General features: G+C 43.1%; 1 protein-coding gene across 1 annotated transcript in view; it reads right to left on the bottom strand.

Annotated features, from left to right (window-relative positions):
- The window catches only part of tprb (translocated promoter region b, nuclear basket protein), a 29,101-nt gene that overhangs the window by 403 nt on the left and 14,547 nt on the right, over window positions 1–14,151 (bottom strand). The window contains exons 29-49 of the mRNA XM_085138537.1: window positions 12,995–13,126; window positions 12,728–12,858; window positions 12,422–12,632; window positions 12,120–12,266; window positions 11,803–12,001; window positions 11,485–11,678; window positions 11,165–11,238; window positions 9,735–9,931; window positions 9,324–9,608; window positions 9,072–9,226; window positions 8,900–8,977; window positions 8,495–8,683; window positions 8,265–8,414; window positions 6,526–6,619; window positions 6,003–6,166; window positions 5,813–5,904; window positions 1,055–1,164; window positions 864–962; window positions 548–686; window positions 292–413; window positions 107–202 (exon numbers count right to left, since the gene is read on the bottom strand). Of these exons, the coding sequence (XP_084994663.1) occupies window positions 107–202; window positions 292–413; window positions 548–686; window positions 864–962; window positions 1,055–1,164; window positions 5,813–5,904; window positions 6,003–6,166; window positions 6,526–6,619; window positions 8,265–8,414; window positions 8,495–8,683; window positions 8,900–8,977; window positions 9,072–9,226; window positions 9,324–9,608; window positions 9,735–9,931; window positions 11,165–11,238; window positions 11,485–11,678; window positions 11,803–12,001; window positions 12,120–12,266; window positions 12,422–12,632; window positions 12,728–12,858; window positions 12,995–13,126 (3,058 nt within the window). The remainder of the gene's footprint in view (window positions 1–106; window positions 203–291; window positions 414–547; window positions 687–863; window positions 963–1,054; window positions 1,165–5,812; window positions 5,905–6,002; window positions 6,167–6,525; window positions 6,620–8,264; window positions 8,415–8,494; window positions 8,684–8,899; window positions 8,978–9,071; window positions 9,227–9,323; window positions 9,609–9,734; window positions 9,932–11,164; window positions 11,239–11,484; window positions 11,679–11,802; window positions 12,002–12,119; window positions 12,267–12,421; window positions 12,633–12,727; window positions 12,859–12,994; window positions 13,127–14,151) is intronic.

The raw sequence follows: 14,151 nt of genomic DNA, 5'->3' as shown, positions 1-14,151 counted from the left end.
CTTCATGAGTGGCCATTTAAAGCAGTAATAAAAACATTGCTCAGTCTTGTGCCCATTATAACGTTGGTGTTACATCGCTGTTACCGCGAGCTTTCAAACGCGTTACCTCCTCTCTTCATGCGGCCGCCGCGGCTGTCCGGCCATCGTTGGAGCTGTCTGCTGGGCCCGGGCCGAGACTGTTTTGGTGGAGCGCTGCTTGTATCTAAAAACAAAAACAAACGTAACCTACTGAATATGCAACAGAAAGACCAAACAGTTGGGGAATGGCACAGTCGCGAGGCTGTAGAGTACCTGCAGAGCTGGAGGAAGGCTCCTGGCTGGTGGAGGGGAGGCTGCTCTTGTCGGACGCTTGGCTCGACTCCTCCATATCGCCCTGAGACACCACGGGGTCCACCGACACTTCGGCACCGGGCCTGAATCAAGCAAAATGCACCTGTGACCTTCGTAACCTCTCATTTTGGTGAAGTTATTGAAACCGAGTGGAACGAAAGGTTTCAAAGAGGCAGAAGTTCGAGGAGTGACAAGCTGCTGACAGGGCGAGGCTCACCTATCAGTGTCTGGCTCCAGGAAGACGTCGTCTCTCTCCTCCCCTGCACCGGCAGCTCCTGGTGTTGATGTGCTCACCATGGGAACAGACTGAGAGGCGTGCTCTGTGTCGGACTGAGCCACTTCTGAGAAAACAGTTACTGGAAGATAGAACGAGGAAAACAAATGTCAACTTTCCACAAACTCGTAGTGCTCCCAAAACCCAAATTTCATCACACTTATCCTAGAGAAGATAGTTTTGAGGAAGCTCGGGAAAAGGCAGTGTGACATGCTTTAACGGACACATCCCTTCACATCACACTGACAGAGACAAATACCTGGAGCAGCAACTTGCAGCGGAGTGGTGGGAACGCTGCGTCCACCAGCCTCCTCCTCGTGAGTGGCTAAAAACAGGGGACTGTCATACATCCCAAGACCTGAAGAGAAGAATTAGTTTGCAGTTAAAGAGACTGTGGTGCACGCTGATGGTTCTTTGGGGTTAACATTCATCAAACATTTGGTAGATTACCTCCTTGTGACGCGAGCTGACCCAGATCAGAGTGTGAGGAAGAGCTGGTCTGCGACACGTCCTCTGAAGGGCCAAACCTGAAGCGCGGCACGCCAGCTACCTGTGGCGAGCTGAGAAACGAAAGAGACACGAACGTGAATTAGGCGACTGGAGCGACCAAAACGGACCAGTTAAGATTTCATTTTAGAAGCAAATGATCAAGTTTGAATGAATAAAGGCTGGTTTATACGAGCTCAAGTCTCAGTTTGAAGAGATGCAGTCAGACAGCTCTACATGACTGCATGTACACATGCTGTACTACAGTAATGCATGCTACAGGATAATGTAGCACACAACACAGTAGTTCTTTGCAGATTAAAACATTAAAAACACACACAGTCAAAAGTCTGGACACACCTTCCCATTTAATCATTTTTCTGTATTTTTACTTCTTTCCACGCTGTAGATACAAACCCAAGAATCACATATATTAAAACCCTTCTTCAATGAGCTTCATGATGCAGTCGTCTGAAATGGTTTCACTTCACAGACGTGCCTCGTCAGGGTTATTTGTGGACTTTCTTGCCTACTTAATGGGACCATCAGGTGTTGTGCAGACGTCAGGTTGGTACACAGCTGACAGCTGTTAGGATTCATATTATGGCAAGAGCCAATGAGCTCAGTAAAGAGAGGCCACAGTCCATCATTACTGAAGGTCAGTCAGTTTGAAATTGCGAAAACTCCCCAAGTGCAGTCGCAGAAACCATCAAGCGCTACGAGGGAACTGGCTCACACGAGGACCGGCCCAGAAAAGGAAGAACAAGATGAATTTATGAATTTATCCGAGCATCGGATCACAAGTTAACAACTCCTCAGATTATTATAAATGTTCCAGGAGCTGGACAACCACGACCTCACGAAGCTCATCGAGAGAACACCAAGTGTGCAAAGCAGCAATCACAGCAAAGAGCGGCGATTTCAAAGAATCGAAATTTTAAAACGTGTTTGTTTTTTTTGTTTGTGTTGGCTACATAATTGCACGCGTGTTCCTTCATAGTTTTGATGCCTTCAGAGAGAATCTATGATGTAAATATTCCTGAAAATAGAGAAAAAACATTCAATGAGAAGGTCCAAACCTTTGACTGATAGTGTAGAAAACAATGTTTCTGTCTGATGACACCAGGTCAAGTTATATGTACAATTTTTCCAACCAACATTCATCCGTCCATTAAATCACGATAGGTGATAAATTCACACAGCTGACTTTTTTGAGGGGCGGAGCAACATAATCATGCACAGACTGATTTGTGTGCTTAGAACAATTTCTTTTCTTGTTTGTTTCAGTATTAATATAATATAATATAATATAATTATATTATTATTAAATAATTATTATTAATAATAATAATTAATTATTATTATTATTAATAATTATTAATTATTATTATTAATAATTATTTAATAATAAATTATTATTAATAATTAATTATTAATAATAATTTATTATTAATAATTAATTATTAAATAATTTATATATATAAATTATTTATTCACTTATTTGAAATGCACCAAACTGCACAAAAGACTTAACGTTGTTTTTTGTTTGTTTTTTTTAATTTCTGTTCGCCTGAAGAAACATTTTGATTTTTAACTTTTTGTTTAATTTGGTATTTGTTGTTTGGTTGAGTGTGTAAGGCAGATAAACGCAGTTATAATGGAAAAAGAAGCCAGTTTCTCTTCGTTTCCCTCCCCATCTCTGTGTTTTTTATTTAAATTAAATGTTTTGTTTTTCCTGAACATAGACCACTGCCTTTCTTTCCTTCTGTTATGAGTTTGAGTAAGTGAGTCGCAGCATTTGGGCACAATGCTTCAACCTTATTAGCAAACTTACTCATGGGCAAATAAATAAATAAATAAATCGCTCTTGTAAAAACGACCGGTGAACGGCTCAGCCTATCGTTGATTAGGGCTGTGCGATATGACCAAAATCTCATCTCCTGATATCAGACATTTATCGTCACAACAAGGACATATAATCTGTGGAGATCAGGGAAATTATTTCACTGCTATGGCTCATAATCATCATCATTACCTTTGCATTAATAATTAATATTGATATTGTATTCAGCTGTTTAAACATATTGGCACCCAATTTATTACAGGTGCAGTTATAACCACTTTAAACTGTTGAGTTGAATCTATAATCTTAAATGTTTATATGCAGATTCTGTTGCATTATAAAAGAAAGGCCTAACTCTGAGTACACTCTGTGCCACAGTAGACAGGAAGTGCAGGCTTTTGCAGAGCGTGCTTGTGAAAGTTACTTTGAGGAGCTGTTGGGAGGATGCTATTTGAATAACCAGGTTATTTATTGTTATCTTTTATTCATTTATATCCTTTTTATTAAGCTTAGTAGGGACATTCGTTTACAGCATTTGTTCAATATATTATATATATAGTTTTAGTAAACTGCTAACAACTGCTAACACATTTGAGAGTGACCTCTGACTGTGAGCGTTAGTGGGTGAGAGGTGACACAGAGTGTCAATTGATGTCAGGACACACACACACACACACACACACACACACACACACACACACACAGTAGCTAGGCTATGTTCTAGGTGAGAGTTCAGATATTTGCTGTCACTGCATTTTTGTGCGTGCAGAGTTGCTAGTTTGTTGCAGAGCATGATTTGAGGAGAAGCGAGAGTCAGACGATGGACAGGAAGACACCTGGCGTGGAGGCGAAGAAGATGCTCTTTTGAAACATTTGTGGTTTTGAAACATATGTATCCATTGTATCTGTTTGATGTTGAAGGGGCGTCATTAAATTTAAGCCCTAATGGTATAAAACATCTGCTTGTGTATTGTTAGAGATCAATGCTGTCTGCGTACAGTGACGTCTCCACGCGTGTCATTAAAATCATCGTTTGACTTCACCCGGCCGGATCAGTGTGGTTATTGGAATTCCTCCTGTTTCCCTCCTTAATATTTGAACCCTTAACAAATCAAACATTTTATATTTTCTGTAAATTTTGTGAATCTCGGGCAGCTCAACTTGCGTGAAGTGTTTTCAGCTGCGCGTCGTGTAGCTGGAGTCGAGTGTTACATACGTTTAAACAGCTGCAGTTTTCTTCGTGAGCATTTATTACACGGCTGCGGGGAAAAGCCTGTTCTAAGCTTTATTTTAAGCACCGACGGCTCTTTTTTAGCTTCTCATCTGTAAACACTGCATCATATTTCACGTAATTCAGTTTATTTTGAAAGATCTCAGCAGGATCTTCAGCTTTATTGTGAAAGGTTTATGTTAAAGACAATCAAATGGACGGCGGAGCCACGCGATGGTTTTACCATCGTTGTTGCCAACGACAACGCATAAAAACAGTTGCTTGTCCGTCCGTTGTGTGGTTATATTAAATATCAGAGAACTTTCAGAAATTCTACAGTGATCATCAAAACGATGAAAAATGATTGACGTAAACAGTTTATTTTGGGACACCACGAAACAAACGACAGCGTAAAATGAAACGACAGATGTTTTCATATCGTCATCTGATAGTAGGGGTGGGGGGAAAAATGGATACTGTGTAGCATGGTGATATTTTGTTTGCTAATAATGTATGGATACAGGGACAGCAGAAATCGATATTTTGTTACAAAAAGGTTTTTGTGCTCTGACTTCAGAGCATGTTGATCCTTTTTCTGAGCAAGAATCCTGACATTCCTTCACTGTCCAAATGTGTTTAACCTGTTTTTGGCAGCAATAAACATGACAGTTTACTTATTTTAATTTAAGACATGTTTTATTTGAATTAAGTTTAAAACTTTTTTATTTAATGTAAAATTATATTTTGTTTTAATTTACTTTCAAATTCTTCAGTTGCTGAAGGGGCTGCATAGTTTTCATAAACTGCATAGTTCAGAATAGCTATAATTGTACCAGATGGTTGATTCAGTTAAGTTGGACTAGACTGTAATACAAACCGTTCAGTTTGTCAACAATAAAACTGAAATGAGAGAAAGACTGAGTGTGAGACTTTGATATTAGAGAAAATGAATATTGATAAAGTTTACCTTTATGTACAGAATCTGAATATCGCAAAATATTTTTAAAAATTGCAATAATATCGTATCGCGTGTTAAGTATTGTGATAATATCGTATCGTGGGATGTATGGTGATTCCCACCTCTATCTGATATATATCGTTATATCCAACAGCCCAATCGTCGACGGTTGATAAATTTGTCCAGACCAAGGTTAATTTTCTGTCTGCAAGTCCAACAGTTCGTTTTGCACAAAAACACTTTGTTTGTTCACCAACGGAAAACCAGAAGGCTGAAGATGGAGAAGAATTTCCCCTTTTAACACGACCCCGAGGATACATTTAAAAACAACAGAAAACTGAAGTTTTGGACTGAGCCAGACGGAGCCACGTCACCAGTGTGAGCTGAAGACGGAGGTGCAGAGATGTCCTCATAATCTGACAGAATCTGAGTGCTTTGCAACAAAGAGTGGGAAAACTACACTAAGATGTATCATGCCAGCTGCTACCCAAGAAAACTGAACAAATCAAAAGGTGCATCAACAGAGTATTAGTGTAACGGTGTGCACTTATACAACCGGCCTAATTTACATTTGCAAAATATTTATTTTTCCACTGACAAGTTTTCAGTGGAACTGCACAAACTACAGGTCACAATGAAACCAGGAGATTTACTGTTTGTATAAACGTGTAGTTCCTTAAAACCTTGCGGCCCGACGTGTGTGACACTTACTGGATGGCCTGATCGAAACCATCAGAGCGGTGAGGCACCACCAGAGTGGGAGCGCTGGGAACCATCCTGTCATCCTCATCGAAAAAGTGCTGCTGCAGATTGGAAGAGGGAAGAAAAGGGGGTCAAGGTTTCACACAGAGGTTCGTACGAACATCGTGATGTAAATTCTCAGCCTTTCGATGTGACTCACAGCGCTGCCCGGCACACCGGGAGCAAGTCTGCCCACTGACTGGCGGCGCACTGGGATACGCTGTGAAGGCAGCTGATGCACTGGTCTCCGTGGCGACTGGGGCATGCGTGTACCAGAGCTTGTGGGTTGCTCTGCAGAGAAAGCCTCCATTGTGCTGCTCTCAACTAAAACAGAATTCAAAGGTTCAAATGAACAAGAGAAAATAAGATTTTAGATAAATTACTTTAAAAACGCCAAAAATGTAAACAAAGTAACTCCCTTTATAATCAATATCCCAGTTACTTTACATTTAAACCTCCTTTTACCTAAAACATAAGTGAGTCGGGTTAATTTGCTTATTTTCCCCGTAAAGCAAATCTTCTTAGTGACCTTTGTTACGCTCGCTTTCAGACAGAAAACACAACACGACATCTTTCTCAGTCATCGCAGACTGTGGATAACTAATTGGATGGCGGGACGGTTTGTGAGCGCATGCAGAGTCTGAGGCACAGCTACGTATTCGACAGGGTTTCCTGGAGCTTACAGCTGGGTGTCTGGGAATCCGCCGGCCTTTGGGTGGAGTCGGACGCCCCCAGACTCTCCTCCGTCTCAGTGCCCGGCTCCGTTATGTCAGCTCCCTGAGAAACGAGGGGAAATAAAAGGAAACGAGTCAAAGAAGAAATTCAAAAGCACTCAAAAGGCTAAATTTGGCAAACGAAGGTAAGACCAACGAGTAACATAACTTTGATGAGTGAGAGGAAACACCGAAAGAGAAAGGTCATATAAAACGGAGCAGTGCCAGGATATACTGGCAGAGCATCACATGCAGATTATGATTCACTTTCTCCTCGTTGGAAACTAAAACAACTGCGAGAGAAACCGAGAGGTTAAAAAAACAGTTTGGCCTCCGTCACAGAGAAAAACTCTGAATCAGATAGTGAGACGGTCCAGTGGTCTAACAGCCCTGCTTAGCCTCCCTGTGCTCTAAACAGGTACTACAGATGGCTTCATCGATTCTTAAGAATGGTCTCGTCCTCTACGGCAGCGGTCTCCAACCTTTTTTGCGCCACGGACCGGTTTGTGCCCGACAATATTTTCACGGACCGGCCTTTAAGGTGTCGCGGATAAATACAACAAAATAAAACCAGTACTGGTACCAAAAATGTAATGAATTTAAGTTAATTTCAGCTGCTTTTCTCTCAGGACGGAGATGTCTAGCGCAGCGGTCCCCAACCCCCGGGCCTCGGACCGGTACCGGTCTGTGAGTCGTTTGGTACTGGGCCGCGAGAGTTGAGGCTCAGGTGTGAAATGTATAGTTTTCAGAGTTTTTATCGGTTGTTCTTAGCGTTATTTTGTTATCGTTTTCCTGGGTCTTTTCACGTGTGTTATGAATAAATCTTCTTTTTTTCGGTACCGGTACTAGTTTTATTTTGTTGTATTTATCCGCGACACCTTAAAGGCCGGTCCATGAAAATATTGTCGGGCATAAACCGGTCCGTGGCGCAAAAAAGGTTGGAGACCGCTGGTTTAGCGCCAAGATGCAGTTACAGAAACAGCTTTTCCCCGCTGCCGTCACTAAACTTACCCGTGTATGTGTGGACGGAGGCTATTCCTGAAAACTGCAGATTTGAAAAATATCTCCATCCACATGTAAACGCTAAGAATGCATTTAAACGCTGTCAAGAACATTAGTGTAGAAGCCTGGGAGGGAAACAGTAAACAGGGTTTTATGCAAAGCATTTTAATTTAAAATGTATTCAAACCCGACGTCGGTGTTGAATGTTCACTCTGATGCATCCGTCTTTCTAAATGGAGGAACAGTAACTGGGTGTATGTGTTTATTTCCTAATACTAAGCTGTTTTTGTTTACACATTTTATAGTTTAATCTGCTATTTAACATTTTCTATCGTGTACACAGAGAATAGTTTCTATTACTTTGTTCAGATACCGGCCTTTGAATATAACACATTATATTCCAAAACCTCACACAAAACTACAAATCCACACTTCAGGCCAAACCTCACACAAAGATTACAAGTAAAAAGCTCGTTAGCTCTTCCTTTGCAGACACTGACTCATCCTACTGAATATGTGCAGCGAAGACTCGAGTAAAAACGTAAACAGCTAAAGTCAACACAGGCGCGCAGACAGGACGTTCCGAAACGAGAGCGTGTGGAAAAACTGAGTGTGTGAGCGGGAAAGGCAGCGAGCGGGAAGGGTTAACACGGCGTGTGGGCGGCAGAGGTCACAGAGGTCACAGCTGGAGCTGCAGCTACTCATACCTCTGTGTCGTCTCCTTCGTAGGGCTCGTTGCAATCTCCGCTGCCCTCGTTGCTGTCGTCTCCTTCCTCTCCCATCTCTCCGTCATCATCATCCTCCTCGTCATCATCCTCCTCCTCGTCTTCATCTTCTTCATCCTCGTCATCGTAGTCCTGGAAAACGGAAAAGTTATAAGACAAATTTTCACCGTTTTACACGTCGTCTTTAAAAAAATGGAACAAAACTGCCGTACCTGCTCTTCGTCTTCGTCTTCCTCCTCTTCTTGTTCTTCGTCACTCTCTGTGTCCGTTACGATGACGATCACTTCCTGCTGCAGTTGTTGTGTGCTCTCGTTTTGGCTCAGGGTAACCTCTTGCTCCATTGTAAGGGACTGAGAGGCTGTGCCGTCATCTCCATCCTCCAGCGTGGAAAACGCCTCCGTCTGCGGGGCGGAAAAATGGCCGCCATTGACAACGCGAAACATCACGCAAACTAGATATCAGCACACAATCCCTGCATGAATGTGACAACATTATCACAAGACTACTGTATGGTACTGCTACAATTATTACTGCTATTTATTTACTTTTAATCACTGCAAAGACTAAAATAATAATAATTATTAGCTGATGTGCAAAACTAAAAATGTTTGGCCAACCTGGCTTCCTTCTCCGTCGAGACTGTCTGTCGGCACCACTCCCTCGGCCTCAGCGCTATCCTCGGCCAGCACCTCTTCCTACAATCAGAACCGGAGCATCAATATTCGCTCAAATTTAAAACAAACAAACAAACAAAACCATGGAGGTTTATGTGCATCAGTCCAGCCTCACCTCTGGACCCACTCTCTGGATAATGCGCAGCTTCTTTGATATGGGAGCCCGCGAGGTGTCCTCCTGAGTGGCTTCAGTGTCAGCGACCACGCTGGCGGTCTCCTCCTCTTCCCGAGGACGCTTGGACATTGCTGATGTTCCCGGTGTTGCTGACACTGCAGAGAAAGTGTGGCTATTAAGAAAAAACCTCCACGCGTGAGTCTCGTCGTCTAAAACAAAATATCGCCTCGGCTGTCAAAAACAATCTCTCACCGGTTCCAAACACAGAGGACGACGTCGACGGCCGCTCCACCTGCGAGCTAGGCGTGGCCTCGATCGCCACAGGCGGTGGCTCCTGATTGGCTGGCTCTGTATGGGTCATGCTCTGCTGCTGCGTTGGTTGAACGAATGCGGTGGCCTGTGTCTGGGTCTGCTGCACAGTAAGCATGGGGCTAGCTAAGGTCGTCTGGACGTTGGGGCTGGCGGAGCGCACCGAGCCGCTCGCACTGCCGTACACGGTCACATGCTCCACTGGTGGACCTTCAGCCGGCTGCATCACTGTCCAAGAATAAAAATTACAAATACTGCAGGTTTTACCATGACTAAAAAAAACCAAACCTGCGGTTAGTTTCCTACTCATGCGACTCGCTAACAGCTCAGCTAAAGCTTTGCCGTTAAACCTACCTTCCTGCGTCTCCACCTGGGTGGTGGGCATGACCGTAGCAGTGGGCGTAGGAGTGGGCACAGGAGCTGGGGTGATCATGGGCCTGATGCTTGCTCTCGGAGTGGGTTTGTTCCCTGGGTTGACGGGCTGTTTACTGGCTGTAGCAACTACAGGTGTAGGCTTAATGTTGGCGGTTGGAGGCTCGGAGGTGCTGGCACTGACGGAGACAAGAATTAGGATGAGTCGTTGTTCTCTGGACCTCAAAGATCCACTAAGAAAATGATACTCTCTCCTCCAAATTCGAGACGTGGCACCTACACTGCCATTTAATTTTGAGATTGCAGACGTCAGCGGCACGACCAAACGAAAGCCGAACAGCAAAAACTAAGAAAAGTGCAAGTGTGGAGCAGCCACCAGTCAAACGAATAAAGTCAGCATTAAGACAAATACAAAAGTCACGAAATGCATTGATGCATACTGAGTCAGACTTTTTAACCCTTTAAGACCTACCATAGAACCAAGTCCGCCAGAGCTTATATTATATGTTTACATGCTGTGGAGCCATTTTTGGGAGCATTTCAAGTTGCTATACATCAATACAACCATTATAGCCCAGATTTTAATAATATGTCTGCATTAAGTGTATAGTAATTACATAAATTGCAAAAAAGTGCAATAAACTACAAAAAAATTGAAAATCGTTTTTGTTTTTTTAACATATATTTCTAGTTAGAGAAATTTAAGAGGCTTATCCCTCAAAACTGTAAATACAAAAAAGTTGCACAAAATAGTTTCCCACCACAGGAAATTTATTTTGAGTGTCTTCATAGTTTTATTTTTGAAATACACCAATTTTTATACACTGCAGGAAAAACGAAAATAAATATTATAATGCAAATTTGCAAAAAAGCAGCATATGCATCAAAATAAACTATTTCCAGCAGTGCAATATGAGTCCTAAGCATCCCAGAAACCACACAGAAAGTCATAAAGTCAAAGATAACTTTTAAAAACGCCAGTATAGGCTCATGAGGCCCTGATGGTAAAAAAAAAAAACTACATTTCCGCAAAAATGACGTCACTTCCGGTTTCGGGCAGGTCATGGAGGACATGCAAAAGTTCGCGCTGACGTCTATTCCAATGTAGGAAGTGTTACAAACAGCTGATCGGATCAGCAAAGCGTGTTTCTGGAATATTATGTTTTTGTTGCTGCAAGTGCTTTTTATGCAGTTTTTGCAAAGCTATATGTGGAAGGAAACTGTGACCGAGGACAAGCTGATGGCATAAGATGTAAGTACAACTCCTCCGGTTTCATATGCAGAAAAAATTATTGCGCTAGCTCACGTGGTTGCAGAGCTACCGGGATTTAAAAATAGTGCAAAACAGAGCGTGCTGCTCCGACCGGCTTTAAAGAGTTAAATACTCCTCCACGCTTAAATAGTGCACCTACCTGCCCCTGTCTGCAGCTGGAGTGGTCTTCAGGCTGATCTGCCTCTGCTCTGTGCTCCTCTGCGGCTCTTGGGTCTAAAAGCACCGAAAGAAAGAAAATGCTCAGAATCAAGACGCCGAACGGTCTCTAAACTCGCCGTACTTTTCCAATCCAACATAGTTAAGCCATCAAAATAGAGAACACGGATAAAATAAAGACACGATTTTAGCAACGCTTGCAGATAATCGTGTTGTAGTTGTGTGACACATACCTAAAACATTAAAATATTCATATTACAGCAAACCAGTGTAAGTAGACTATAAAGTAAACAACATCCTCACCTTGCTGGGACCTGCCTCAGCTGGCTCGTCTCGCTGCTCTTGTCTCTCCTGTTGACCTCGCAGCTCTCGGAGTTCTCGCTCCTGCCGACTCAGACGGCCCTCGTATTGAGACTTCAGAGCGCTCACTCGCACCTCCAGCTCCTCACGCTGCTGTTTCAGCTCCTCGTTTTCCTTCTGCAACTGGTCTTTAGCGCCTGATCATAAATCGCAAACGTCACAGATTGGAAGTGAGAAGCGATGCTCGTTAACGCAGAGCCAAGCGATGTGAGGAAGAGCAAGTAACTGGTAAACATCAGGAGTTTATGGTAGTCCCCTCACCCACGAGCTGGTTGATCTTCTGCTTGGCACAAACGATGGCTTTCCTGGTCTTCTCCTCCTTCTCAGCCATCTGCTGTCGGAGCGCGTCCTCCTGAGAAGCTTTATCCTGCAGCTCCTGCCGCAGCCTGGTCAGCTCTGTCTGCAGCCGAGATGATTGTTCCTGGGCGTTACGTGCATCGGTCTCGCGCTCCGTGACAACCTAAGGTAAGCGTGCAGAATTGTCTCAACACTTGTTTTTTCCCCTCCCTCCCAAGAACTTTTAGCATAGAGGTTTATCAGCACATATAAAACGGGGGGGATTCAGCAAGTTTTCAAACCTTGTTCATGTTCTCCAGCTGTCCTTCTAGGTCTGCACTCCGAGCTTCAGCTTGACTCAGAGAATCTCTGAGGCTCTGCAGCTCCTGAACCGAGGCCTGACGAGCCTCCTCCTCTTGGGACGGGCCTGCCGCGGCCTCAGCTACAAGCTGGAGAACATATGGAGTTAAATTTTAACCTCAAGGAAGCACAACTGCACTACTGATAAATTTATCACCAGATGATCAATTAAAACATATTTTACAACCACCCACTTTCACTTCAGGCTTTGGATTGAAGTTTAAGCTGTAATGGTAACAAGTACCTTGTCGTGCGCCACCTTAAGCTCATCGTACTGCGTCCTGTAACGCCGTCCGATCTTCTTGATCTGTGCGATGGTTCGCATCTTCTCCTGGAGTTCATGGTTTTTGGTCTCGATCTCCTTCTGCAGCCCGTTCTTGTCTTCGGTGATCTTACTCATACTGTCACGCAAGCTTTGTATTTGGTTCTGCAGGGAAGCTGTGAGATTATTTGTCCTATAGAGAGAAAAGAAGAGAAAACAAAAATGAATGAAGACAGAGGAAGAAAGAACCAGGAGAGCCCAGTTCAGCACCTGTATGTAGTTCCTCACCTGACCACCTCTGATTTAAGTCTGTTGTTTTCCTCATTCAGCTGCTGGATACGTTTGAGATGTGCCTCCTTCTCAGAATGCAGACGCTTGTACTCTTCTGGATCCGAATCTTTCTGCTGACTCACCAAATGCTAGAGCGACAGAAGGAAAACGAGTCATTCATCTCACAACCTAGAAGTCAAGTCTGTCTCATGACAAACGTAATTTTTCCCCTTCATGTGAAAAATAAAATCTTTTAGTTGTTTATATTTGGGTCTTTGCGCTGACCTGAGTACGAGCCTTCCAGCGTTTGATTTCCTCCTCCAGCAGCTTCTTCTCTGCCTGCAGCATGCCGCTTTTCTCACTCAGCTCAGAGTTGGCCTGCTGCAGAGGCAAGATGTCCGACTCCAGCTTTTGCACCTGAACACACAAGAGATACGATTTCAAACATAACTGCTGCTTTGCTGCTGATTTCCTCCACCGAGTTGTCAAGTCCGCAGTTTGTCTGTCTAGACTCTGTGTGTAGGGCTGGGTATCGTCACTGATTTCTAGAATCGATTCAATTCCGATTCACAGGGTCCCGAATCGATTCGATCCACGATTCGATTTAATTCGATTCGATTCGATTTAATTCAATTTGATTCACTTTGATTTGAATCTGGGAAATTTTGACAGTCAGAAATATTATAATTCAGATTAGTACATTTACATATTTTTGTATCTATAAAAAGGAAGCTGACACTCGCAAGACTTTATCAAAGGTGTGAGCATCACAGCAGAGGCCTTTGTGTCAAAGTAGCTGAAGATAAAACACAGAAAAACATGAAGGTGATTTTCCTGTTCTGGGATTTTATAAAAATTTTCTGCAGTAGATCAAAAACGAAAGAAAACCATTAATCAACACATGAACATTACCTCTGAAGTTACAGCGGTTTTATTAGAGACAAGGCTGAGCGTTTTGCATTTTGCATAATTTTAAAAAGTTTAAATTTGTTCAGCATTGAACGGCAGAAATTAGGTTTTATTTTCGGAAGTATATAAAACGAGCACTGTAAACAACGGTAGACTTGTGCGTAACAAGCAAGCGAATAATGCAGAAAACAGTACAGAGAGGGAGAGAGAGCGCACAAGAGAGCGAGCATGCGAGAGAGAGCTGGGCATCGTGGTCGAAGCAAAACAATAAAAGTCAGAGTGAATTCATGACGTTGTTTATGTGAAGCCTAGTTTGGATCTTCTTTTGCTGCTGGTTCGGTCAATATTGTTTGGAGAGACATCAAACTAACAGCTTTAGAATCAGCGCATAAAGGGCGTGAACACAAAGCGCGGACCGCCGACAGATCAGAATCAGCGCGCTGTCGGCTTTCAGCCCCGACTGTGAGAAAGGCAACATCTAACTGATTCTGATCCGCGGTTGGGCTGTGTGTTTAAGTCTTTGTGCAGAATCC

The sequence above is a fragment of the Neolamprologus multifasciatus genome, chromosome 17 (assembly GCF_963576455.1).
Source record: "Neolamprologus multifasciatus chromosome 17, fNeoMul1.2, whole genome shotgun sequence".
In the NCBI taxonomy this organism is placed as follows: domain Eukaryota; kingdom Metazoa; phylum Chordata; class Actinopteri; order Cichliformes; family Cichlidae; genus Neolamprologus; species Neolamprologus multifasciatus.
This window is presented reverse-complemented; position numbering and strand designations above follow the sequence as displayed.